The sequence below is a fragment of the Syngnathus floridae genome, chromosome 19 (assembly GCF_059516105.1).
Source record: "Syngnathus floridae isolate MCC-2025c chromosome 19, RoL_Sflo_1.0, whole genome shotgun sequence".
In the NCBI taxonomy this organism is placed as follows: Eukaryota; Metazoa; Chordata; class Actinopteri; order Syngnathiformes; family Syngnathidae; genus Syngnathus; species Syngnathus floridae.
The window spans coordinates 1,145,959-1,170,253 of record NC_142431.1 but is presented as its reverse complement, the minus strand read 5'-3'; the positions used below and the strand labels follow the sequence as shown (position 1 = coordinate 1,170,253).

Genomic DNA, 24,295 nt, shown 5'->3' with positions numbered 1-24,295 from the left:
GGCGAAGGCCCAGCGGCGGCGTCTGCTTGTCAAAATAAAAGCCCGCCACCTGATTGAAGACGTGAAAGTCAGCATCTTTTCGTTCTTTCTGGATTTACGATTCACGGGAAGAAAGTTCATCTCTCTCCTGGGCCAGCCAGACATCTTTCATGTGTTATTTGCACGCTTTGCGCCTTGTCCCATCTTCTGGCCTCCTCACTGTCACGCCGTTTGAACGGCACCCAACGTGCACTTCCATTGCCACTTTGGGACGACAAATCATTTTACGAGCGACGATAATAAGCGTCTGCCATCTTTCCGCCGATGCCGTGGGAACACCAGCCTGGATTTGCGGTAATAAATTTCAACTTGCTGTGAGGTCAACTCAGGTTTCTCAACGAAAAGTGGAGGAAACAAGATTTTTTTCAACTTATAAAACCACCACAACAAAAAAAATCACAATTATTATCATGAACTGACCTGGACTTCCCGTTTACAGAGGCGGCCCCTCCTCAAAACTTGCTGACCCGAGACGTGAGCGAGAGCAGCTTCCGGGCGCGCTGGACGGCCGCTCCCGGCAACGTCCGCATGTACCGCGTCAAGTGGCAGTCGGCGTACTCAAGCGAGTCCGGAGAGAAAACGGTCCCGGGAGAGCAAACGGAAACGCTGTTGGACGGCCTGAGCCCCGAGACGCTCTACCAGGTGTCGGTGGTCGCCGTGTACGACCACAAGGACAGCGAGCCGCTCGTCGGACTCGAAACCACCGACGGTACAGAAAACAAATCTAACTTTGGATACACTTTTTCGTTTTTTCGATTTAAATAAACGTTTTGTGGCCCCTTTTTGACCCGCAGTGTCGGCGGAGGCACGGCGACTGCGCGCCAGCGAAGAGACCGAGCGTAGTATGAAAGTGACGTGGGCGCCGGCGCCCGGCAAAGTTCAGCACTACCGGCTGAAATACATTCCCGTCGCCGGCGGGCGAGAGGTGGTCCTCAAGGTCCCGGCGGGGGTCACCTCCACCGTTCTGAAGAGGCTGCAACCGCTCACCGCCTACCAAATCACCGTCCATCCCGTCTACAAACGCGGGGAAGGAAAAGCAAGGCAAGGCGTAGGAAGCACACGTACGTTGCTCCAGAACCGCCCTCCCAAATCTCTTTCGGAGATGAGAAAGCTTCAGTAGCATGTCACTCCTCACCGACCACTGAAAGATCTTGACGAGGAGCTGGGTCTTGAATTCCTTCTTGTGTTTCAGTGTCGCCTTACAAAGCTCCGAGGAACCTCCAGACCTCAGAGCCCACTAAGACCAGCTTCAGGGTGTCGTGGGATCCGGCCCCCGGGGAGGTCCGGGGCTACAAGGTCACCTTCCACCCCGCGGGGGAGGATATCGACCTGAACGAGATGCTGGTGGGCCCTTTTGACAACACGGTGGTCCTGGAGGAGCTCAGGTGAGCGCCACGTAGCATTAGCATACGGACCAGCGAGTCTCAGGTGGGTCGTTTTGAGAAGGGCCCGCTAAAGTACAGCATCCAGGGCGCCAGTTGAAAGCTGTGACAACCGCTGTCGACACCTTGGCAACCACTCCAAAACTCCATGGCAACCGCTTTCCAAAAACATAGCAGCATAACGACCACTTTAAACACGGTGCCGACCGCTTCAAACAACTCGGAATCCACATTAAACAGTCAAGCCACTCTCCTCGACATCATCACCATCAAGTCTCAAAGTTGGTGCTCAATTGCACCGACCGTCTTAGGGAGGAGCCGTGAAGTTAAAAGTGATGTCAGAGTTTAGAAGGAAAGTCCAAAGAGTGTCCAAACGCTATCTGGCAAATTACAGAGCAAAGCAATGAAGAGCAAATGTTTGGATAAAAGTCTTTTTGGCTCAAGAATGTGACGGGAATCCCTTTCTGGTGTCTTCGGTGTCAGGGCCGGAACCAAATATTCCGTGGCCGTCTTTGGCATGTTTGACGGAGGGGAGAGTTTGCCTCTGGCGGGCGAGGAGAAGACCACGCTCTCCGACGCTCCCGAGCCGCCTCCGTTGAGTCCCTCAGGTAAAGATGCCCCGCCCACTCCCACTCGCACCATTCAAAACGAGGAGCTGCGGAAAGTAACTAATTAACGCAGCGTCGAGTTTCCTCCCAGCGGCACGTACCGGCCTTGACTTCTCTCCCGGATCGGCGCCAGAAGGTTGAACTTGGCGCTGTCGGAGTCGGTTAGCATCACGCAGACGCGCACATGATCGTCATTACGGCTAATTACTGAGAGCTGTTTGGCTTACCTCGCCGATTTCCACCCCCCCGTCAGCGGAAACGTCGGCGCAAATGACGTTTGGAAAGCCGTGCTCGGATACGTGACCCCGCCGCCGCCGCACATGTTACATATTTGGACCGTGCCGAATGTCGGCTAGTCCCGAGGGTCGGAAAATGCGGGCTGTCGTCGGGCCCCGAGGACGCGTTTGACCTCTGCCGCGAAATTGAAAGCAGACGCGGGGCCGGCCTGCTACCGAGTCGACCCGGGAATTTTCTCATGGGGACAGACGGCACCCCCGATGATCTCGGTGGCGGCGCCAAACTTGTTTTCATCACGTCGTCGCTATGGTGACGGAATAAAACGCCAATAAGGGAAACCGCCGTGGTTAGCGGCGACATGTGCTCCACGTCACTGTTTGCTTGTGCTGCCTTCTAACTTGTCTTCACTTGCGCCTTCCAGATGTTAAAAGGCTGGCCAGGCGGCCGCCCGCCCGCCATTTCTCAGGTCAACAGGTTCCCCGCAGCGACCGCATGGCGGAAAAATGAAAAAGATCAGTCGGCGTGGATCAGCGAAACCCGACGCTGGATGTGGAAAAAAAGCAACCTTGTCGGGCGTGTGAATGATGACGTGTATTTCATAAAGTGCTTCTTGTCTGGTGTCTGCTGTGTTTTTATTTTTCCGCTTCTGCTTTTCCCCCCTTGTGGTCGCACACGCAAAGGTCCGGTAGCGCTTTGAGGAGCGTCCGGCTTTGCTCAGCTGTGTCTTTTGTCGCAGACACGCAGTGCAAGACCTCCACCAAGGCCGACATCGTGCTGCTGGTGGACGGCTCCTGGAGCATCGGGCGGATCAACTTCAAAACCATTCGCAACTTCATCAGCCGCATGGTCGGCGTCTTTGACATCGGCCCGGATAAAATCCAGATCGGCAAGTCTCCAATACGTGAAAATTGGGAATATGGCGCGGTGCTCACCGATTGGCTGTTTTTCCGGGCGCAGGTTTGGCTCAGTACAGCGGCGACCCCAAGACGGAGTGGCACCTGAACGCTCATGCCACCAGGGCCTCGCTGCTGGACGCCATCAACAACCTCCCCTACAAAGGAGGCAACACCATGACAGGTGAGTGACCTGGCCTCGGTTCCGGGTCGGAGTCCCGGCGTCCTCCGGTGGCTAACCTGTTGCCGTGGCGACCCAGGGATGGCGCTGAGCTACATCCTGCAGAACAATTTTAAAGCCAACGTCGGAATGCGAGAAGATTCGCGCAAGATCGGCATCCTCATCACCGACGGAAAGTCTCAGGACGAAATCGTCACCAACTCGCAGAACCTACGAGACAGCGGCATCGAACTCTACGCCATCGGTCAGTTGCCTGTCATGTTTTTTTTTTGGGTGGAAAAACCAGCACCAAGCAAGCATGTCCTTGCAGGCGTGAAGAACGCGGACGAGAACGAGTTGCGCTCCATCGCCTCCGACCCGGACGAAATTCACATGTACAACGTCAACGACTTCAAGTTCCTGCTGGACATCGTGGACGACCTCACCGTCAACCTGTGCAACAGCGTCAAAGGTTCAGGTTAGGACAACAACCACGTTTGAGTCCAAATCAAAGGTTCTGAAAAAGTTTTATAAGCAAGCAGCTGCGACCCGGTCGTCCTTCTGGGCCGCTCTCAGAATGAGTCACTCAGATTTACACCCTCTCGTAATTAACGGCACAGGTGGAAACTTCGCAAAGTTTGCCTCTTGTGGAATTTGCAACATCACATTTTCCTCCCCAATTTATTGCGGCTTTTAAAGGCACCCGAGGGGCCTTCACTCGCCACGCCGTCAATTCACTTGATCACTTTTGGCTTCGACTTGTCAGACAACTCGGGGTGAATCCGTCAATTGGCAACTCATAGATGATCCAATCAATCGACACCTTTTTGTGCATCGATTCACCGGTTGGAAGTTAAGCAAGATCTCGAAACGATCAGTCCATCGCTGTTGATTAATTATCGCGCCTGAGAAATCTTGGATAGAACCTGAAAAAAACATCTTGAGTAGGAAAGTTTTTGTAGTGTGTTTCTCCCCCCCCATCACCAACAACGCCACCTATTTGTCCAATCGTGTCTGCGCCACGTCCAGCTGTAAAAGCAGAATCCACTTCTCGGAGTGGAACATTCCACCGAGCCAGTGTAAATCACTTTTAAGAGGAACTATATCAAAAGAAAGTGATTTACAGCGCCCGGGCGGCCCAACGGGCGGCGGCGGCACTGCTGCTGTCAGATTTGTGGATGTCCGGGTGCGTCGCGTTGACGCCGCTTGTTGTCGTCCCCCCCTCCGCAGACGAAACGCCGGAGGCGCCCTCCGACCTGACCACCTCTGAGGTCACCCACCGCTCCTTCCGCGCCTCCTGGAGCGCGCCGCAAACGCCCGTCGAGAGGTTCCGGCTCGTCTACGCGCTGGACAACGGAGCACAATCACGCGAGGTGCGCACACGCCACAAAACATTTTTTATTCTTATGACGAGGATCACAAAGTTAGCATGTAGCCTAGCTAGCACGCGCATTTTTTTTTTTAAATTTTTCAAAAATGACTCCCTATCTGGCCCGACATTTTCATCGCCCAAAAGATTGCGAAAGGAGCGACGTTTCCTCTCGATTTGTTGACGTGTGTTTACGTTGAGCCGCCGAGCACCAAAACTTTTTGCGAACTTCTTATCTTGTCCCGGAATTTACAAGCGTTTTTATTTCTAAGCGGCGGCAGAATTCTGAGACATGCGTGCAATTTGAGGCAGGCTCCATGTGAACACATTGCAGCCGTCATAAACGCCAGCAATAAAAGCTCTCATCCTTAGGTCATAGTTGAAATCGTTTTTTTTCTTTTGGCTTTTAGCGGCTCCATGGAGCAAGCCAGCATGACTCCATCCTTTGAAAATTTGACTTTTAAAGTCGCTGCATGTAACATGCGGGGCGGCCGCTGTCCAAACACACACACACAAGTACACACTCAACTTTATCTTTAAAGACCTTTTCATAACATATTTTGTCGCGGCAGGTGTTGCTGGACGGCTCGACGACATCGACGGTGTTGGACGGTCTGAGCCCGCTGACGCCGTACGTGCTGAGCGTCTACTCGATGGTCGGAGAACGCAGCAGCGAGCCGCTGGTGGGCCGAGAGACCACCCGTAAGCGCTCGCCCTCCTCCGGACTTTTCCTGACGTGAAAGTTGAGCGCCGGAGCTTTAAGGAGCAGCTCGCTCTCCGCCGCTCTTGACCCGAAGCTCTTCCTGCTCTTAGCGCATCAAGCTAGCGTCTGATCTGTCACGTAAAGCCCCCTCCCATCACGCCACGCTGTCGGCACGTCGTGGCCGTCGGCCAACTTAAAAGCTGACTTTCATGTAAAGATGCCTGGATTGCTTTTATGGCCTTTTTTTTTTTTTTTTTCCCTGACTCCAACGCAGCAAATCTTTTCTGCTTGCATTTTTTTTTCTCCACATACATCCAAAAGTAAAAATCCATGCTCGCTCTTCAGTTTTTTTATCGAAATGTGGTTTCAGTGCCGCTGCCGGCCGTCACGTCCATCAAAGTCTACGACGAGACCATGAGCGCCATGAGGGTGCGCTGGCAGCCGGTGGGCGGAGCCAGCGGCTACACCGTGCTCTATCGATCCATCAACGGCACCGGGCCTCAGCCGGAAAAGGAGGTAACGCCACGCACGCGCCAAGACGCGGCGGAGCTGGAAACCGACGACCCGCCTGCCCGTCCGTTTCGCAGGTTCTGGTTCGAGCCGACGTGAGCGACATCCAGTTGGCACAGCTGCTCCCCAACACGGCGTACTCCATCTCCGTCTTGGCTCAACACGGAGAAGACCTCAGCCAGCCGCTGAAGACCAGCGGAGTCACGCGTACGTACTCGCAAATAGACATAAAAAAAATGGCACCTTTTGAGCTCCTCTCAGGTAGACTAGCAAAGATGATCAACCGCAACGGCCAGGAAACATTCTTGGGGGTTGTCGAGTGGAAATTTAGACGTAAAAACAGAATAAAAAAAGCTGGACGGCTGGTGTTTTTTTTAAAAGAATGTTCCACATGTTCCAAGTTGTGCCACGGAATGTAAACTTGTGAGTGGAGTCCCCCACCTCTTCTATGGCTTTGAAAATCAAGTCCAGATGATGTTTGCGCTGTCACCTCAACAGCCAGAGCGGGACGCTGCCTCGCAAAACGGACTCACGTCATCCCACCGGCAAAATATTGACATTTTTTTTTATTTTGTGACGCCGTGCCCACAGTGCCCTTGCCGCCGTCCGGCGCCCTGAGGATCACCGGCGTGACTCACAGCAGCATGAAGCTCAACTGGGACGCAGCGCCCGGCCTGGTGCGCAAGTACATCGTCACCTACAAGTCCGAGGGCGGCGATACCAAAGAGGTGAAGCTCTTTTTGTTTTTTTTCTGCTCCCACTATTTTGCCCTCCAGCGCCGCGCTTCCAAACGATCATCGGGGTTCTTACGGGCAGCTGTTGAAGTTATTAGGAAGGAAGGAAGGAAGGAGGCGATTGCGTCTGATTAGGTTGTGGAAGAGAAAGGCCGCCGGGGGCCTCTCCCGCCCGCCCGTCTCTTCCATCTCTCTCGCCCCGCTCCTCCCCCGCCCGCCTCCCGTCAACCCGCTGCCACTCTGTCCTCCTCCTCAAAGCGTCTGGGATGAATATTTTCCAGCCGGTCCCGATGGATGACACGAAGCAGCTCCGCTCGCTCGTCTTTACTCTAAATTCCGACCTGGCTGTATTAAAAAAAAAAAAAGACTGACGTAGTTCAGTCTGATTTCATGTTCGGCCATGACCGCCTCATTAAATGTCGCCCCAACAGCTGGAAGTCCTCGGCGACGTCACCTCCCTCAACGTGCCGGGGCTCAGCTCCCAGACGGAGTACGACGTGGCCGTGACCCCCGTGTACGACGAGGGTCCAGGGAACCCCATGCTCGGAATGGCAGTCACGGGTCTGCTCTGCTTCTTTTTTTTTTTCCAATTTGCATTCCGTGACGGCGTGAGTGAGGAATGTTCTTTTTCCGGCGCTTTAACGATCCCATCTCCTGCTTTCTGTCAACAGACGTGGTTCCCCCCCCCAAGAACCTCAGGTTCTCCAACGTGGATCTGACCTCCTTCAGGGCCACGTGGGAGCACGGAGCGCCCGACGTGGCGCTCTACCGCATCAGCTGGGCTAAGAAAGGACACAGCGACTCCGATTCTGTAAGCTGCCATCCCCCCATTGCTTCAAAATGTTTGATATCATGGAGCAAAACACATGTTCACCTCTTTTCCACACAGTCCATCTTGGGCAACGACGAGACGTCACATCTTCTGGAGAACTTGGACCCGGACACCGAGTATACCGTCACCGTGACGGCCATCTACCCGGACGAGTCCGAAAGCGAAGACCTGATGGGAAACCAGCGCACATGTGAGTCCTCACACGACACTTGCGTGAACAAAATCCAGCGCCCGAAGTTCTCAATGACCTTTACAGATGAACCCAAGTTGACCCCTTTTTTATTTTTTTTATTTACAAATGGCGTGCGAGTGTCCCGCTGTAATGAGCTTCTTTTTTCTTTATAGTGTTGAAGGCTGCGGACGGTACGTCAATGAAATACTCTTGACTGTTTGTTTTTTTCACCTTCACAACTGCATGTGTGTGTCCATCAAGTCAGACACATCTGCTCATTGTTGACATGGAACACAAAATATCTATGTGTCCTATTTTTTCTATGCGTGTTCAATTCATTTCATGTAACATCATTGCACCCCTTCAAACCAGCTGTGACATCATCATCATCACTTGCCACCATTCGCATCATCAATTTGTGATCCATCCTTTGACAGCAAAGCTGCTTTAAGATCACCATCTCACCCTCATCCTCATCATCTTCATCCCCCACCACGCCGCCGTGCTCTCGACCGTGCGCCCGCTTGACTCCCATTTTTATGTTTGTGGCGGCTGCAGTGCGCCCGGAGCCTCCTCGCAACATGCGCGTCTACAACGCCACCGTCAGCACCCTGGCCGTCAAGTGGGACCCGGCCCCCGGACCCGTGCAGAACTACAAGATCGTCTATGCGCCGCTGGCCGGAGGCGAGCCCATTGTGGTAGGACAGCGCCGCCGCTGCGTCTAAAACCTGTGGAGAAGAAAAAGAAGAGTCTCATCACATCAATGTGTTTCTCAGACGCAGGTGGGAGGCAAGAAGACCAGCACGGTCCTGCAGAAGCTGACGCCTGACACGCCGTACCGGGTCACCATGACCGCCAACTACGCCACCGGCCCCAGCAGAGACGTTTCAGCCGACGGAAGAACCAGTGAGCAACAAACGCCATGGTTTGCGCACGCCACCCTTGGGATGGTCTCCAATGGAAGCCTTTGGCGTCTTCCGCAGAGCCTCTGGGCGGCGTGAGGAACCTTCAGGTGCTCAACCCCACCATGACCACACTCAACGTACGCTGGGAGCCGGCCGAGGGTCGCGTCAAGGAGTACAAGGTCATCTACGCTCCAGCTGCCGGAGGCGCCGAGAGCATGGTAGGACTGGTAGGACCACCACCACCGTTCTGTGGGGCGGGGCCAGATCTCCTTCCGACAGGCTCACCGATGAGCTTTGAAACCGGATGGTGACGGTGGATTGCTTTAGGAGCAAGTGTCGGCCGGCACCAGCAGCACCATCCTGAGGGGCCTGCAACCCGACACCCTCTACACCATCTCCCTGTTGCCCATCTACGCCGAGGGCGACGGCAAGATCATGTCGGAAAACGGAAAGACACGTAAGCCTTGCCGCTTGCTGGCGGAGTCCACAACGTAGCGCTTGACTCTGCCGTCTTTGTGACCGTCAGGACCCCTGGGCGGCGTCAAGAACCTGAGGGTGACCAACCCCACCATGACCTCGCTCAACGTCAAGTGGGACCCGGCCGACGGCGCCGTCCGCTTGTACAAAGTCTTCTATGTGCCGGTTGCCGGCGGGCGCGAGGAGATGGTGAGAACGCCGCTCGCCTCGGCAAAGTCTGCCCACGGCTATCTTACGGCGTGGCTTTCCACAGGAGCAAGTCCCCGTCACCTCCACCGACATCGTCCTCAGGAACCTTCTGCCCGACACCGCCTACTCGGTGTCGGTGTTGCCCGTGTACCCGGCCAGGGAGGGAAAACGCCAGACTGAGAACGGAAAGACTTGTGAGTCAACGTCTTCAAACGACACACGACACTTTGTTTACACGCGTGTGGAATTCCTGCAGTGCCTTTGAGCGGCGTGGGCAACATGCAGGTGACCAACCCGACCATCACCACGCTGACCGTCACCTGGAATCCCGCCGATGGGAACGTTCAAGGCTACAAGGTCATCTACACGCCGGAAGGTGGCGGCCTGGAGATTGTGGTTAGTGACAACTCAAGTGCGACTAGATCGCAAGTGGTGAGGATTCTTCAATTGGCACACTTTTGTGCTTTTTGCAGGAGCAAGTATCGGAGAGCACCACCAGCACCGTCCTGGAGAAGCTCCTCCCCGACACCCGCTACACCGTCACCGTGGTGCCCGTCTACGCCGAGGGCGACGGGCCCAGTCTGACCAACAGCGGCAAGACCAGTGAGTTTGTTATTTTTTCTTTAAATTACTATTTGAGATCCAAATGAGCTTCAGAAACGTGGCGCAGATCAATTTGTGGTGAGTGAAGGTCGCATTGCTCGTGTGTCGTCAGGGCCGCTGGGCAAAGTGAGGAACCTTCAGGTGTTCGATCCGACCACCAGCAGCCTCAACGTGCGCTGGGAGCCGGCCGAGGGCAACGTGCGCGAGTACATCGTCATCTGGGTGCCGGTGGCGGGAGGAGAACAGGATGTGGTGAGTCCACCGCCAAATACGCTCAATCGGGAGTCGGCAGCACCGCCGAGGTCTTCCCCCCCACGAGTGTCACTTAGCCGTCTCCCTCCCTAAACTAGGACCAGGTGTCAGGATCCACCACCTCCACGGTGCTGAAGAACCTCAACTCCGACACCGAGTACACCGTCACCGTGGTTCCCGTCTATCACGAGATGGAAGGATTGCCGGAGAGCGAAAACGGGAAAACCTGTGAGTGGGACGGCTGAATAATACCTGATGCCATCTTGGAAAAGTTGAGCAATCTCCATCTTGATGCCTTGGCAGATCCGGTGGGCGGCGTGAAGAACTTACAGGTGGTGGATCCCACCGTCAGCACGTTGACAGTTCGCTGGGATCCGGCGGTGGGCAACGTGCGCAACTACAGGGTCACCTACTCGGCGCAACCCGACGGAGAACCGCGCACGGTAGGAGATGTCATTCTTGGCGTGAGGAAAGTCACCACAGACACCTGGAAAAATAATTGTGCTTGTTTGCAGGAGGAGGTGTCAGGCGGCACCACCAGCCTGGTCCTGAGGAACCTGGACACGGACACGATGTACAACGTGTCCGTGGTGCCCATCTACCCCGACGTGGAGGGCATCCCGCAGGCCGACGTCGGCAAGACCAGTAAGTACCGGCCCGCTCCGCCCTCGCCAGATGATTGAATCCATTGTCAGACGCGAACAACAAGCGAAGGAATGCGCTAGCTAAGCCGTCCACATTTCTTGCACCCCGAGCGCCTAATTAGATTTTCCGCTGGCATCCAAACAAACACAAAGAAATGATTCAAAATCTAACTCGGCCTTTTTTTTTTTTTTTTAAGAGCCTCTGGGCGGCGTGAAGAACCTGCGTGTGAGCGACCCCACCACCAACTCGCTGCGAGCGCGTTGGGACGCGGCCGAGGGCGACGTTCGCCAATACAGGATCAGCTATCAGCCCGTCAACGGGGGAGAGACGCTCATGGTGCGCTCATTCGCACGCTTACGTGCACGAGTAACAACCCAATTCTCAAGTGCAAAAAGTGATTGATGTGTTTGTCGCGTGTGTGCAGACTCAGGAATCGGGCATGGCGACCAACACGATGTTGAGGGAGTTGCAGCCTGACACGGAGTACACGGTGACAGTGGTGCCCATCTACGCCGACATGGAGGGAAAGAGCATGTCGGACAACGGCAAGACCAGTAAGTTCATCTGCCCGGCAACAAAGGCAGTTTGTTTTATGAGCTAGTCCTAAAATATTCAGCCAAATGGAAAATTGACCCGGTTTGCCCCTTGTGTTGGACAGAGGCGCTGGGCGGAGTCAAGAAACTGCAAGTGATCGAACCCACCACCAGCACACTCAAGGTCACCTGGGAGCCCGCCGAGGGAAACGTGCGCCAGTACCGACTCTTCTACGTGCCGGCAGCCGGCGGTGCCGAGGACATGGTTGGTCCCCTTCTTTCTTTTTTTTTCTTCTTGTATATGCCAAATATCAGCAGCAAAATCGATTTGACTGCAGGAGCAAGTATCGGGAGGAACCACCAACACCGTCCTGAGGAACCTCCTCTCCGACACCCCCTACACCGTCACCGTGGTGCCCGTCTACCCGGAAGGCGAGGGTCTGCGCCAGTCTGAGCGCGGAAAAACACGTAAGTGTTGAAATGCAAAGCTCTCATGTGGGCCACCCTGTAAAAGTAGAGGACCCAAGATTGAGCCCTGAGGGATGCCAGTGTTGCATTTAAATGTGAACCAAGTCAAGCCCACTATTTGTTCCTTTTAACATCTGATCTCACGCTTCCCCGAAACATCACTTTGTGCGTGCGTGTGTTGTTGGATGGCTTGGCGTGCAGACGGCGTGTCGCGCTCACTCAGCAAAGTCCCATTTTATTGGAGCGCCGCGCAAAGATTCCAGCCTTAGTTCCAATGGCAAGCATCGAGCTGGTGCCTCCATCACGCGTTGCTCAACACGCTTTTTGCGCCATGTCTTCATCAAGCAGACAATTTGGGACCAGTACAAATCGATTAGTCAAAATGCGTGACGAATCTGAGTACAGAAAGAGGAAGTAGTTGTGATTAGTGGCGACGGATGAGATTGACAAGGATGAAGTCACGAGCTGGAATGCAGCGAAGACTCGAGCGCAGACGAATGGAAATGTGGTGAGGTCGTTGTGTAACTGCTGACCGCATTGTCTGCAGACGCTCTCGCTACCTACTGCCTCCTTGCTGGTTTTTTTTTTTTTTTTTTGCTCTTCCACGAGCTCAAGTGTCTGTGAGCGGCGCGTACGGAGCCGCTCGCGCACATCTGCTTTGCTTTAACCAGCCCGGCTTTTCCTTCAGGTCGCTTGATTTTTCCTTCATTTGCAGCCTCATGCTTTCCATCAGCGAGCCACGTGACTCACTCGTTTCTCACACGTCGGCGAGCCAATTTGAACGGACGACCTCGGTCCGCTTTAAAATCGCCGTGTGATAAAATCACCGGTGGAACTTGCGTTTGTCACGCGGGAGAAAATAAAAACCCCGCACAGGAAGCGCCGGGCCGAAATTCAAACCCCCAAACGTCAGATGTGCGAGACAGACATGCTTCTTCACTCCTCCGCCACAAGTAGACCTGTAAATCACATTGAAATGGTCGACATGTGCAAAAATCATCTGTGAATTCTTGGAGCAACTCTCTCCTACCAGTCCCGGTTCCCAAGGCTTTTCAGGAATTCCTCTCGTGCTTGCCCGCCATTGTTTTTATAGAAGGGCGGAAATTGAAATTTGCGGGTGACGGGATTTGCCCCTCGTTGCAGTTCCTCGCACTCCCCCGCGCAACGTGCAAGTGTTCAACCCCACGCCCAACAGCCTCAACGTGCGCTGGGAGCCGGCCACGGGTCAGGTCCAGCAGTACCGCGTGGAGTACACCCCCTGGAACTCCGCCGCGCCGCCACACTCGGTGAGTGATGATGATGACGTGCGCCGGTGGCCGAGCTGATCTCAAGGTGTTGTTTGACTCAGGTGCTGGTTCCGGGCAGCGTCAACAACGCCTTCTTGGACGGGCTGATCCAGGACACGCCCTACCGGATCAACGTGATCGCCATGTACCCGGACGGAGAGGGCCCATCGCTGAAGAGCGACGGCAAAACACGTAAGGACGATCTGAAAAAGTCGCCGAGGCGGCCCGACCGACAACGTTGTCGTTCCGACAGTGCCGCGCGCCGGACCTCGGAACATGCGAGTGTTTGACGCCACCACCAACTCGCTCACCATCGGGTGGGACCACGCCGAGGGTCCCGTGAGACAGTACCGCATCGCCTACCACCCCATGAGGGGAGACCCCATCACCCAATACGTGAGTAGATACCTTACAAACTCAAAATGGCGGTAAAAACCAGTCCGCAAACGATGACGTGCAAAGATTGAACGAGGAAAAAGTGAGGCCTTCGGGGTCGATTGTGAAGTCATTGCGCAAATTGGGTCAACTGGACCCGCTCTGGCCGCTCAGCCTCGCTTAACTATGCGATGAAGTCACACGTCGTCCCGCGCGCCGTCAGCTCATAAATCACGCGCCGCTGATTGGTGGCGGTAATTACGCGGCGGCCTTCAACCAACGCCGTCAGCGCGGAATTCATGAGGAGATGAAATACTGATGGCAGCTGCGGGCCTCCGCTATTGCTCACGGTGGACTAAAAAAACAGATGCGCTGATTGGGGGGAAGAAGAAAAGAAGAAGGAGGGAGGGAAGGAAGGAAGGAGGTGCTATTGTCATATTTTCTACTTTGCATTTTCAGACCGTGGTGTCGGGCAACAGAAACAACGCCCGGCTGCAGAACCTGACACCCGACACGCCCTACAACATCACGGTGGAGGCCATCTACGCCGAGGGCCCCGGAGGACTCCTCAACGGCAAAGGACGCACAAGTGAGCCGGCGCCGGCCGGAGACGTCACGACCCCGACGAGGCGATCCATCCGCGTGATCCGGCGTTTCCTCTTTGTCGCCCGCAGTCGGCCTGCTGAGCCCGAGGAACCTGCGCGTGTCCGACGAGTGGTACACGCGCTTCCGAGTGGCTTGGGACCCCGTGGCGGCGCCGGTGGAAGGATACAGAGTCATCTACTCGCCCAGAGGTAACGCGTCGGCACTGATTCTAAAATATTCTGATGAATCAATCCAATGGGTTTAATATGCTGACTCTGCGTATTTCCTGCGGCAGGCTCCGACCAGTACGTGGACTTCTTTGTGGGCGACGTGACGTCCTACACGCTGCACAACCTCAAGCCCGGAACCACCTACGACGTCCAAGTCCTGGCGCAGTACACCGGCGGCGAAAGCGCGCCTCTCGCCGGCCCGGGAACAACACGTACGCCGTCCGCCGCCCTCGCAAGTAATCAAAGGCGACCTTGGGTCACGTGACGTCTTTTGCCAGTGCCCCTGAACGTGACCAACATCGAGACGTACAACGTGGATCACGACAGGTTCTGCGTCAAGTGGACGGCCCACCGAGCGGCCACGTCCTACCGCATCCGCCTCAACCCGCTGGACCGTGAGTAAATGTTTGCATCTCATCTTGAAGAGTTTGGATTTTCTTTTTCTGCGTAGTAAAAAAAAACTTTTTTGCCGGGCAGCATCGAGCAGAGGTCAACAGGAGATCACCATCCCCGCCGGCCTGCCGCAGTACTGCTTCGACGGACTTTCGCCCGACGCCCGCTACAGCGCCATCGTCTTCGTCCAGACGCCCAACCTGGAGGGACCCGGCGTCAGCACCCAGGAGCGAACCCGTGAGCGTGCCGCCGCCCAAGCGTCCTGCCCGTGAGCAACGCCCTGCTAACACTCAGCGGCTTTGCTTTGTTGCAGTGGTTAAGCCGACTCCCGCGCCGACGCTCCCGCCTACCCCCAGCCCGCCGCCCACTATCCCTCCCTCCTGGGCAGGTAGGCCCTTCACTTATTCCGCCATTTTTTTTTGTACAGTACATTTAAAAGCTTATGTCACCAATTGACAGACTTGCTAGCTAAAACCTGTGATTTGACGCTTTTTTTGTGCGCTCCAGTTTGCAAAGGCGCCAAAGCGGACGTGCTGTTCCTCATTGACGGCTCGTGGAGTATCGGCGAGGAGAGCTTCATCAAAGTCGTGCATTTCGTCTCCAGCATGATCGCAACCTTCGATGTGGTCGGACCGACCGGGATGCAGGTTTGTCCGCTCGTGGTCAAAGGGGGGGGGGTCATTGAAGCCAGCGGCACCTCCCGACATGATGTCTTTGCGCGCAGGTGTCGTTCGTGCAGTACAGCGACACCGCAAAGACCGAATTCAAGTTCAACTCCTACCAAGACAAAGGCCTTGCCATGGCGGCGCCTCATCTCATCCGCTACAAAGGCGGAAACACCAAAACAGGTCAGGCGATGGCACACGCGGCGAGCGGCGAGCGTGTTCCCGCTAACGAGGGCGCGTTGACCCCATTCAGGCGTGGCCCTCCAGCACACGTACGAGAAGGCCTTCACGGTGGAGAATGGCATGAGGAGGAACGTGCCCAAGGTAGTGGTGGTCATCACGGACGGACGCTCGCAGGATGAAGTCAGGAAGCACGCCGCCCGCTTGCAACACGCAGGTGAGCAGCGCCGCCGCTGCTAACACGTTAGATTAGAGTCTCAAAATGTCTCTGCGCGCCGCCCTCCCAAGGCTACACGGTGTTCGCCGTGGGCGTGGCCGACGTGGACTTTGCGGAGCTGCAGGAGATCAGCAGCAAGCCCAGCGAGAGGCACGTCTTTGTGGTGGACGACTTTGACCACTTTGAAACCATCAAGGAGAACCTCATCAGCTTCATCTGCGAAACGGCCACATCCAGTAAGCGGCCGCATTTCCCCGCCGAGGGTCCCGCCCCACGTCCCGTTCACGTGGCTTATTTTTGTGCCGCAGGCTGCCCGCTCATCTTTGTCAACGGCTTCACGTCGCCCGGCTTCAGGATGCTGGAAGCCTTCAACCTGACGGAGAAGACGTACGCTCAGGTGAGGGGCGTGTCCATGGAACCTGGCTCCTTCAACAGCTTCACCGCCTACCGCCTGCACCCCAACGCCTTCCTCACCATGCCCAGCACGTGAGTCACCGCCGTTGACCCTGAATTGATAAAAAAAAAAAGCATTCAAATGCACCGACGTGGATAATACGAATGCAACGCGACTCGTATTGGTATGGAGCTATTTGAAAAATGCACTGGGATGAATGGTGCTGGAGTCAGTCGCATGCATATTATGCAAAGGAGCAGATGTTTGGCGCTGTTCTGCCGCTGGAAGGTGTTTTTGTTGCCTGGCAACAAGACAGCTGGACAACAGCAGCCCGAGCAGGAAATGGCAGCTCGTCATTGTTTATTGTGCGAAGATGCGTCCCGCCGCCAGCTTCTCTCGCTTCCATTTCTTTGCCGTGACGCTGCTTTCTTGCTCACACGGGAACCTTTCCAAGTCGTGACACACTTTCAATCAATTTGCTTCCTTCCCGAGACAAATGGGAATGACAACATGTCGACGGTGGCGAAATAATCATCGCTTGCCTCGTGTGATTCATTGGCCTCCATAATTAAGATAGTTCTGTGCAAGTCCAAGAAGGAGTCACGGTCTGACTTGACTTTTTTTCGTGTGGGCAGCGAGGTGCACCCCGAAGGTCTCCCTCCCGTCTACACCATCATCCTCATGCTCCGCCTCCTGCCCGACACGCCCAACGACGCCTTTGACGTGTGGCAGGTGTCCACCGCCGACCACAAGCCCGAGACGGGAGTCACTATTGACCGTGAGTGGGCGGCGTCCATCTCGTTCCTCGAAAATATCGAAGGACGTCGAAGCGCTGACGGCCCCTGTCGCGTCTCTCAGCCTCCAAGCAGAGCGTTTCCTTCTACAACAAGGACGAGCGCGGCGAGATCCAGCGGGTCACCTTTGACGAGGCTCCGGTCAAGCAGCTCTTCCACGGAAGCTTCCACAAGGTGAGCGTGCGAAAAGTAAATTCGCTCATTCCCGACTGTGCTTTTTTTTTTTTTGATGGACTTGTTGGGTATAAAAATGCGTAGCTGGTGACGAGGCGGTAGAGAAGTGGCCAAATGATTCCCGAGTCGGCCTCGGACTGGAAAATTGCTTGATTGTCAACAATGGTGAAGACATTCCAGAACCGCACCGTGTGGCCTCAACCCGCCTCGCTGGCGTCCCGGCCTGGAAAGTGTTGGGTCAGCGCACTCAAACAATGACATCAGGGGGAGGGGCCGAGGAGGGGGGGGGGGGGGTATCGCCTTCGCTCGCTCTGGCTTCTGGTAGCCGACTCGGGACCTCTTGCGGTCGTGTGCGCTCGAGTAGCAATTTGGAATCACAGCAGAGGCCCAGCGTGATTTAGAACCCCCCGCCGAGCCAAAGGTCTGTTGCTATTTATCTCACTCTTACTCTGGAATGAAAATGTCAGAGTCGACGTGGAAAGGAGCACTTGCGTTGTATATTATCAACCCCAAAGTCCGTTAGTTAGACTGTGGAGCAGCCGGCCCTCACTCACACACACACACACACACACACACACACACACACCCGGCAGAAAAATACAAGTAGTAGTAGCAGCACATCAGTTTCATGCGTATGAGTGATGAGGGGCCGATTTGGAAGCTGCCCAACGTTTCTGCTGGAGCCAACGAGGTGATGGAGGAAGTGCGCCGGGAGCGCAAAGCGAAGCCTTCATCGCTTTAGCAAAGACGTTTTTCAACGCCGTCCTTTTTAAATTTGCTACTTGGCTGGCCAAGCGGGTTAGCTTAGCATTTACGCTACGGCCAACAGCTGAAAGCATTCAGAGCGCTTCACTTTTTCCACATTTTGTCATCGTTTGGCCTCACCCCAAAATGCTATACATTCATTTTGTTCCCTCACATTTGGACCAAAAAAATCCAAAAAAGAGGCTTCAAGCACAGCCCGTGTCATGTTGTACTTTTTGGGAATGCATGTTTGCGCTCGGCGACCTTGTAACATGACAAGAATGCTGCGATGCCGCTTTTTCCAACTCAAAACATTTATGTGCCTCGCCGTCTGTCCGTCCGTCTAGCTGCACATCCTGGTCTCGCCTACCGGGGTCCAACTCAACGTGGACTGCCAACACGTGGCCCAGAAGAGCATCAAAGCGGCTGGAAACACTTCCAGAGACGGATACCAAGTCCTGGGGAAAATGGCCAAGTCCGTCGGCTCCCGAGGAGACTCGGCAACCGTAAGTCGTTGCAAAATCTTTATTTTTGGCTCGTGATCAATGTTCAAATTAAACTATAAACCGTTTTGATCAACAATACTCATTTTTGTTTAGTTTGAACTGTAATGCTTTTGGGATTTTTTTTGTAAATCCGACGTATTCGCTCTCGTCGTGCCTTTTTGGCGCCGGCGATCTTGGGCCGAAAGCGAACGAGTGTTTAGTGCGCTGGCAGCCTTCGAACATTCCCTCGCCGCAGCTGCATGCAAATCATGTGAAGTAAAGCAGACGCGCGCGTCTGAGACACCTTTTCCAGGAGTAACGTTTGCCGCATGTGACCGCCAACTCGTGACGTCCTCGGCGTGACCCGTCCTCACGCTCGTTTATTTCCGTCTGTCGCCAGCTTCTGTCACACACGTGCGTCTTTCTTTTTTTTTTCAGTTCCAGCTCCAGATGTTCGATATTGTCTGCACGCTGGCCTGGACGAGTCGTGACCGCTGCTGCGACCTGCCCGCCCTGGTCCGTAACCGTGGAAACGCATGGACACTTACCTCATCCACTCCAACTACACATACAAACGATTCCAGCTGCTGTCAGTCATTCTCAAGTCACAAGCTCATCTGTTTATTTTCTGAAGTTTGCTTTGCAAACATTTTGGGTCCAGCGAGGAAATTTGAGGAGGACCTGGCTGTAATCCTGAAGTCGACTTACTCCTTAGCTGTTTGTGAGCAGATAAATACTAACGGTGTTCCACAAGGCTCAATACTCAGCATCCAAAGTTTTGCCGCAAACTCGACATGCAGTCAGCATTAACAAGAAAGTCAAATATGATGACAAATGTGTTTTTATGCTCAAAAGTGACTTCTTCTTCTTCTCTTTGGTGCCCATCAGAGAGACGAAAACAAATGTCCTTCGCTGCCCAACGCCTGCAAGTGCACCACCTCGGCCACCGGACCGCAGGGACCGCAAGGACCGGTGGTGAGCAGGCAGACACGCTCAATTTGCCTTTGATAGACTGAGATGAATTCAAGCTTGCCATGGCTACAGAGAAGAAGCTTTGCTATTCTTCATTTTTATTATTATTGGATTAGCTGCAGCCACCCTGATTGAAGCTCACCGAAAAGATCATTCGATCATTTCCTCACGATTCGCAATTACAATCGGACGTCGCGTGAACGTCGGTGCGAAAACAAAAAGTTGCAGTCGAAGGTTTGAATAGTTCTGGCCGTTGCTGCTTCCCGCCTGCTTGTTGCCAAGGACGATAGAGATGCAGATGAAGCGCAACCAGACAAACAGCAAACGTGGCCAGACGGTTGCCGCGGTAACAAAAACAAACAACTTTTAGCCCACTCAGCAGCCACATAAACCACTTTTTCTTTTATACACATTTCATGGATCCCAAAAAATCCACTTATCGATCTTGTTCCCACTTAGGGTGCCCCCGGCAAAAAAGGACCACGAGGTGAAAGAGGAGAGATCGGCGCGCCTGTAAGTCTCTTTAAAAGTTAGATGAAATCATCTGATGCCTCTTACTGATGTCATCTGCTTTGGCCTGGCAGGGCCCAGTGGGTCCTCGGGGCGACTTGGGAGCACCCGGCCGAATGGGCCTGCCTGGTCCGCAAGGACCCAGCGGACGCTCCATCCCGGGAGAAGCTGTGAGTACACACACACACGTGCGCACGCACACACATAAATCTGAGGATGAGCAGGGATTACGCTGGAGATGTTAAAAAAAGCTTTCTTGGCGTCACCCGCATTTCTACAAAGCCGTTCAGCTCATAAATTCATGACAAGTTGCGTCTCCTGGCTGCAAAGATTTTCCCATAGACTCAGAAAATAAATTGAGCTTCGTTGATTTTCATTCTTACCTTTTGGCTCGCCACGTTTTCCAACCAGATCAAGATTTTACTGCACGTCCAATCATAGGTTTAATTGACAACTGTTTTCGTTGAGGAATCATTTGGGAGCCTTGTTGAACTTTAAATCTGCCAAATTTTCACCCCATCAACAGTGACTAGCTTCCAATTTCTGTAGTTGTCCATTAAATCAGACTGATTGATTAGGTGTTGGATCAAAAATGAAATTTGCGCGCATCTGCTTCGACTTTGGAAATGAGACGCGTACAAACGAGAAGCACCTTTGAACAACGTGCCTTTGTTTTTCCCCGTGCAGGGTCGGCCCGGACCCAAGGGAGATCTTGGAGATTCTGGCATGCCCGGACTCAAAGTAAGACTCGTCTTCTGCGTGTTTTTCTTGCCTGTGGTGGGCGGAGGGGCGTGCTGGTGCGCAGGTGTCCCGAGGAGCCCGCCAACAAAGCGCGGCAGCGGCGGCGGCGGCGTCCTCCCGGCGGCTCAAGTCTTCATCGGACAATGTGACAGGCCAAACGAGTGTTGACATGAGAACGGGAAACGAGCCGGGCTGCCCCCGTGAGTCCAAAATGAGATAGTTGAAGGCGTTGGAGGACTTCTGGAAGGATTCCCATCAGGAAACCGAGTCAAGATGATCAGGAGAGGCATGATCCGCTCTGGAATGAAATTCCCGCGCAGTCAACAGCCGTCGCCAGCCAAGACCGATTTGATGGCTTACCGGAACCCGCTCGAGAGGCGGAGCCAAATGTCCAGGACGTCTCGCACTCACTATCTTGTCAGACTTGAATACCATCAAGCTGGTTTGGAACCGAGACAAGAGCGAAAGCAAAATCAGCCTTCAAGTGTGACAAATTCAGTGCAGCTTCTGCTCAATTTTTTGTTGCCACAACAAGTCCGCCCGCTATTGTTTGCCTCCCATTTTCCTTCCAGGATTTTCTTTTGCAATTTCTGTGCTTTCATTCCATTCTACAATCAGTTCAACTGCAAAAAAAATCTATCCTTACAAACAAGTGAGTTGAGGAGCTTCATACTGGATGGAGGAAAAAACAAAAAAGTGCTTTGTCGCCATCTTGTGGTATCTGAAGGAAATTGCGGCCCTTTTTGTGGCCAATTTAGGGGCACTCTAACAGCTTCTTTGTGCGTGTGCACAGGGCTCACCGGGACCCCGCGGCCCCGTCGGCCCCATCGGCCCTGCTGGAGTGAGGGTGAGTTGCGAGCAGGAAGAAAAAGGGCAAAGCTTGCGCTTGAGCTGATTTGATTTGTCCTGTCTGTGTGGCGTTCAGGGCCCTCAAGGAAAGGACGGCATGACGGGACCCCGAGGACCCACCGGGCCCATGGTGAGTGCGGAGCGTAATGTTGAAGAGTCTCGCTCATGGTGATCTCACTCTCGTTGGTTTCTCCCCACAGGGACCCCCAGGCTCCCCTGGAGTACCCGGTCTAGAAGGAAAACCCGGCAACACGGGTCCTGATGGAACTCCCGTGAGTGATGTCAACTGATGAACGACATGCAAGCAAACATTCTTTGGAGTGACCGATGTGTGTGTGTGTGCGCTTTCAGGGTCCCGCGGGGGCAAAAGGAGACAAGGGAGAGCGCGTGAGTACAGTTTGACATCCGTTGGCGGTCTCATGAACTTCACTTTATCCTCGTTGGTGTCTTTGTGTTCCTCAGGGAGACTTTGCTCCTCAGAACATGATGCGCTCCATCGCCAGGCAGGTCTGTGAGCAGCTTGTCAACGGTGAGTCGGACCTCTTCAACTTCATCTTGTCGAGAAAAAAAAAAAACCTTGACAACGGCGCCTTCATCGTTGGTCCCCTGCAGCCCAGATGAACCGCGTCAATAGCCTCTTGAACCAGATCCCCAGCGGTATCCACCGCAGCAACAACCCCGGCCCACCGGGGCCCACCGGACCCCCCGGCTTGCCGGGACCGCGCGGAGAGGTGGGCCCCTCCGGAAGGAGCGGTTTCCCTGGAAACCCGGGACTGCCGGGACAGCCCGGGGAGGCGGGGCCGGCCGGAGAGAAGGGCGAGCCGGGCGTGACGGGAATCGGACAGAAAGGCCCTCGAGGACCCCCGGGTAGGCTTTGACCGGGCATTATTGTGAATACGATGAAACACAATAGACAACTTTGTAATCTTGGGTGACGTCACTCCCGCCAGGCCCACCGGGAGAAAGCAGGACGGGCCCACCCGGGCCGACGGGCTCCACGGGATCTCGCGGCCCTCCCGGCCGTCCCGGTTACGCCGGCGCCCGCGGCGCCCCAGGGGCGGCCGGCTACTGCGACTCCACCCAGTGCGCGGGCATTCCTTACAACGGTCAAGGATACGCGGGTAAGTAGGCGGGCCCACGTCGCTGCAGTCAAAGAATTCCTTTGTGCCGCACGTAACCCAATGTCACGCCATGGATGCGGTTTAGTACGTAGTCGGGTGCGCGTGCGTGATTCCTGACGCCGTGTGCTGTGCTGCTCGTTGCAGGTTCCGCGTAGTTTTTCTTTGCCGCCTGCGCCGCTTTCATGACTTCCCGAAACGCTCTCGAGACGTTTGAGGGAAGCGCTAACAAACTTTGCTGCACCAACAAACAACAAACAACAGCAACAAACAGCAACAAACAGGAACTAACCAACAGCAAACACGGGCGGCGGCCATTCCGTGGCCCCTTTGCATCTTGCCGGCAAAAGACCACCAGGAGCATGCCGACCACGATGACGACCGCCACGACACCGATTACGGCCGGAACGAACGAGAACGTACTAACCCACATGGAAATGAACTGTTGATGCTTTGTTGCCTAGCAACCCTCAACCTAGCGCTTGCCAACGCAAACAACAAAAGTGCTCATACAGTGAACCCCCGTCACCGCCACCTATTTCCTCATGCAAGTCGCCACAGTTGCAGTCTTTGCAATTATCTGGATTCATACTTTTAAGTTAATAGGCATGTCATCGTGGAACGTAGCCGTCACTTGGATTGACCTGAAATCAATTGGCAAAGGGGGGGGGGTTCACTGTATTCGACAACATCCTGATGATGATGCATGTCTGATGTGACGCAAGAACTTTCAAAGGTCCTCAGGGTCCCTCCGGAGGTTCGTGTACACACGTTCGTGTTGCACTTTGCACCAACAGAAAGCCAAAGAAAAAGCTGCCGCCGTGCATAGTGCTGACTGAACGAATGAATGTTGACTAACACGCTTGATTGACATGCAAACCAGCTGCAGTCGCCCCGCCCTCTCCTCCAAAGCCCGCCTACTAACAACCGACTCAAATGGGAAATTGTGGACCTTGTTGCCATGACGACAACCTCAACAAGGAATGCTGTGTGAGCAGGCCGCTCTCCATCGGTGCCCGACAGCCGGCCGCTGGCCCCGCATCCCGACGAGGACCAATCGGCCGAGAGGCGACGTCGGAAGCGTTCGCTAGCCGCCGACGTTCCATCTTAGACGTTCTCCATCTTCATCGTCGTTTGTTGTGATGAACACCTCCGCGACCTTTGCCTGTGTGTGTATGTGTGTGTGCGTATTGATCATGTGTGTGTGCGTCAAATTTTGTAACATATTTGCTTTGTGTTTTGTATCCGCCATCACGCGCGCAATGCTGCAGCAAAAGCTCTTACGCTAGCGACTATTTATCAGCACTCCTTATTAGCCACTTTCTACCTGTAAAGCTCATGTAGCCACGCCCCTCATTTGCATGTCTGATGTTAATTTTGTTTCAGATTGTCAATCAAAAAGACAACTTTTTATTTATTTCTCACACAAGGAAAAAAAAGCTTTTTTCAATAAAACCACTGAAAACACACAGGATTCGAACCGTTTTGTGATGCTGTTTGCCTACTTGGGCTGGGGGAAAAAAACAAGTTTGTGCTCCTGCTGAAGGAGCCACGTCTCAGACACGCGTCAACATCATAAACGCTGAAATATTCCAAGTTCATTTTTGAAATATGATCAACGTCCCTCAGTCCCAAACGCCCTCAGCATGAGCTGCTCAGAGGCTGGCCATCTCTAGCGCGCTTGACTCTAAATCAGTCGGAAAATAATTTTTTGAAATGGTTAGATCGCGGATAGAGCACGCTTCCTTTGACATTTGATTATTTATGTTGTTGTTTTTCATCATTGACATTCCATCAGCTGTGTCTTTTGTCAAATGCGTCATAATACCATGAAATAAATTCATAACACTCTTTCAAAATAAAATATCCAGC

At 54.1% G+C, this 24,295-nt stretch overlaps 1 protein-coding gene across 7 annotated transcripts in view; it reads left to right on the top strand.

Moving 5' to 3' along the window:
* Positions 1-23,897, top strand: part of LOC148381417 (collagen alpha-1(XII) chain-like) — a 34,446-nt gene extending 10,549 nt beyond the window's left edge. For 4 of the 7 annotated variants that reach the window (XM_088361420.1, XM_088361426.1, XM_088361425.1 and 1 more), the window contains 63 exons: positions 479-748; positions 834-1,100; positions 1,232-1,424; positions 1,905-2,029; positions 3,003-3,152; positions 3,224-3,343; positions 3,420-3,584; positions 3,651-3,797; positions 4,550-4,692; positions 5,261-5,390; positions 5,762-5,907; positions 5,979-6,108; positions 6,493-6,629; positions 7,067-7,196; positions 7,307-7,446; positions 7,525-7,657; positions 7,813-7,830; positions 8,198-8,337; positions 8,416-8,545; positions 8,623-8,771; positions 8,872-9,001; positions 9,071-9,210; positions 9,275-9,404; positions 9,467-9,606; positions 9,684-9,813; positions 9,926-10,065; positions 10,164-10,293; positions 10,369-10,508; positions 10,581-10,710; positions 10,907-11,046; positions 11,135-11,264; positions 11,369-11,508; positions 11,582-11,711; positions 12,855-12,997; positions 13,060-13,189; positions 13,251-13,393; positions 13,832-13,961; positions 14,047-14,166; positions 14,253-14,399; positions 14,466-14,582; positions 14,665-14,817; positions 14,894-14,968; positions 15,088-15,227; positions 15,305-15,428; positions 15,499-15,642; positions 15,714-15,878; positions 15,951-16,128; positions 16,672-16,814; positions 16,895-17,004; positions 18,096-18,254; positions 18,672-18,749; positions 19,122-19,208; positions 19,665-19,718; positions 19,790-19,885; positions 20,403-20,456; positions 21,250-21,303; positions 21,382-21,435; positions 21,506-21,577; positions 21,657-21,692; positions 21,768-21,834; positions 21,918-22,172; positions 22,256-22,426; positions 23,422-23,897. In XM_088361420.1, the coding sequence (XP_088217546.1) occupies positions 479-748; positions 834-1,100; positions 1,232-1,424; positions 1,905-2,029; positions 3,003-3,152; positions 3,224-3,343; positions 3,420-3,584; positions 3,651-3,797; positions 4,550-4,692; positions 5,261-5,390; positions 5,762-5,907; positions 5,979-6,108; positions 6,493-6,629; positions 7,067-7,196; positions 7,307-7,446; positions 7,525-7,657; positions 7,813-7,830; positions 8,198-8,337; positions 8,416-8,545; positions 8,623-8,771; positions 8,872-9,001; positions 9,071-9,210; positions 9,275-9,404; positions 9,467-9,606; positions 9,684-9,813; positions 9,926-10,065; positions 10,164-10,293; positions 10,369-10,508; positions 10,581-10,710; positions 10,907-11,046; positions 11,135-11,264; positions 11,369-11,508; positions 11,582-11,711; positions 12,855-12,997; positions 13,060-13,189; positions 13,251-13,393; positions 13,832-13,961; positions 14,047-14,166; positions 14,253-14,399; positions 14,466-14,582; positions 14,665-14,817; positions 14,894-14,968; positions 15,088-15,227; positions 15,305-15,428; positions 15,499-15,642; positions 15,714-15,878; positions 15,951-16,128; positions 16,672-16,814; positions 16,895-17,004; positions 18,096-18,254; positions 18,672-18,749; positions 19,122-19,208; positions 19,665-19,718; positions 19,790-19,885; positions 20,403-20,456; positions 21,250-21,303; positions 21,382-21,435; positions 21,506-21,577; positions 21,657-21,692; positions 21,768-21,834; positions 21,918-22,172; positions 22,256-22,426; positions 23,422-23,534 (8,225 nt within the window). In that variant the 3' untranslated portion in view covers positions 23,535-23,897. Of the gene's footprint in view, positions 1-478; positions 749-833; positions 1,101-1,231; positions 1,425-1,904; positions 2,030-3,002; positions 3,153-3,223; positions 3,344-3,419; positions 3,585-3,650; positions 3,798-4,549; positions 4,693-5,260; positions 5,391-5,761; positions 5,908-5,978; positions 6,109-6,492; positions 6,630-7,066; positions 7,197-7,306; positions 7,447-7,524; positions 7,658-7,812; positions 7,831-8,197; positions 8,338-8,415; positions 8,546-8,622; positions 8,772-8,871; positions 9,002-9,070; positions 9,211-9,274; positions 9,405-9,466; positions 9,607-9,683; positions 9,814-9,925; positions 10,066-10,163; positions 10,294-10,368; positions 10,509-10,580; positions 10,711-10,906; positions 11,047-11,134; positions 11,265-11,368; positions 11,509-11,581; positions 11,712-12,854; positions 12,998-13,059; positions 13,190-13,250; positions 13,394-13,831; positions 13,962-14,046; positions 14,167-14,252; positions 14,400-14,465; positions 14,583-14,664; positions 14,818-14,893; positions 14,969-15,087; positions 15,228-15,304; positions 15,429-15,498; positions 15,643-15,713; positions 15,879-15,950; positions 16,129-16,671; positions 16,815-16,894; positions 17,005-18,095; positions 18,255-18,671; positions 18,750-19,121; positions 19,209-19,664; positions 19,719-19,789; positions 19,886-20,402; positions 20,457-21,249; positions 21,304-21,381; positions 21,436-21,505; positions 21,578-21,656; positions 21,693-21,767; positions 21,835-21,917; positions 22,173-22,255; positions 22,427-22,570 lie in introns of all 7 variants that reach the window. The other 3 variants (XM_088361421.1, XM_088361423.1, XM_088361422.1) reach the window with 3 other exon arrangements.
* The last annotated feature ends 398 nt before the right edge of the window (positions 23,898-24,295 follow it).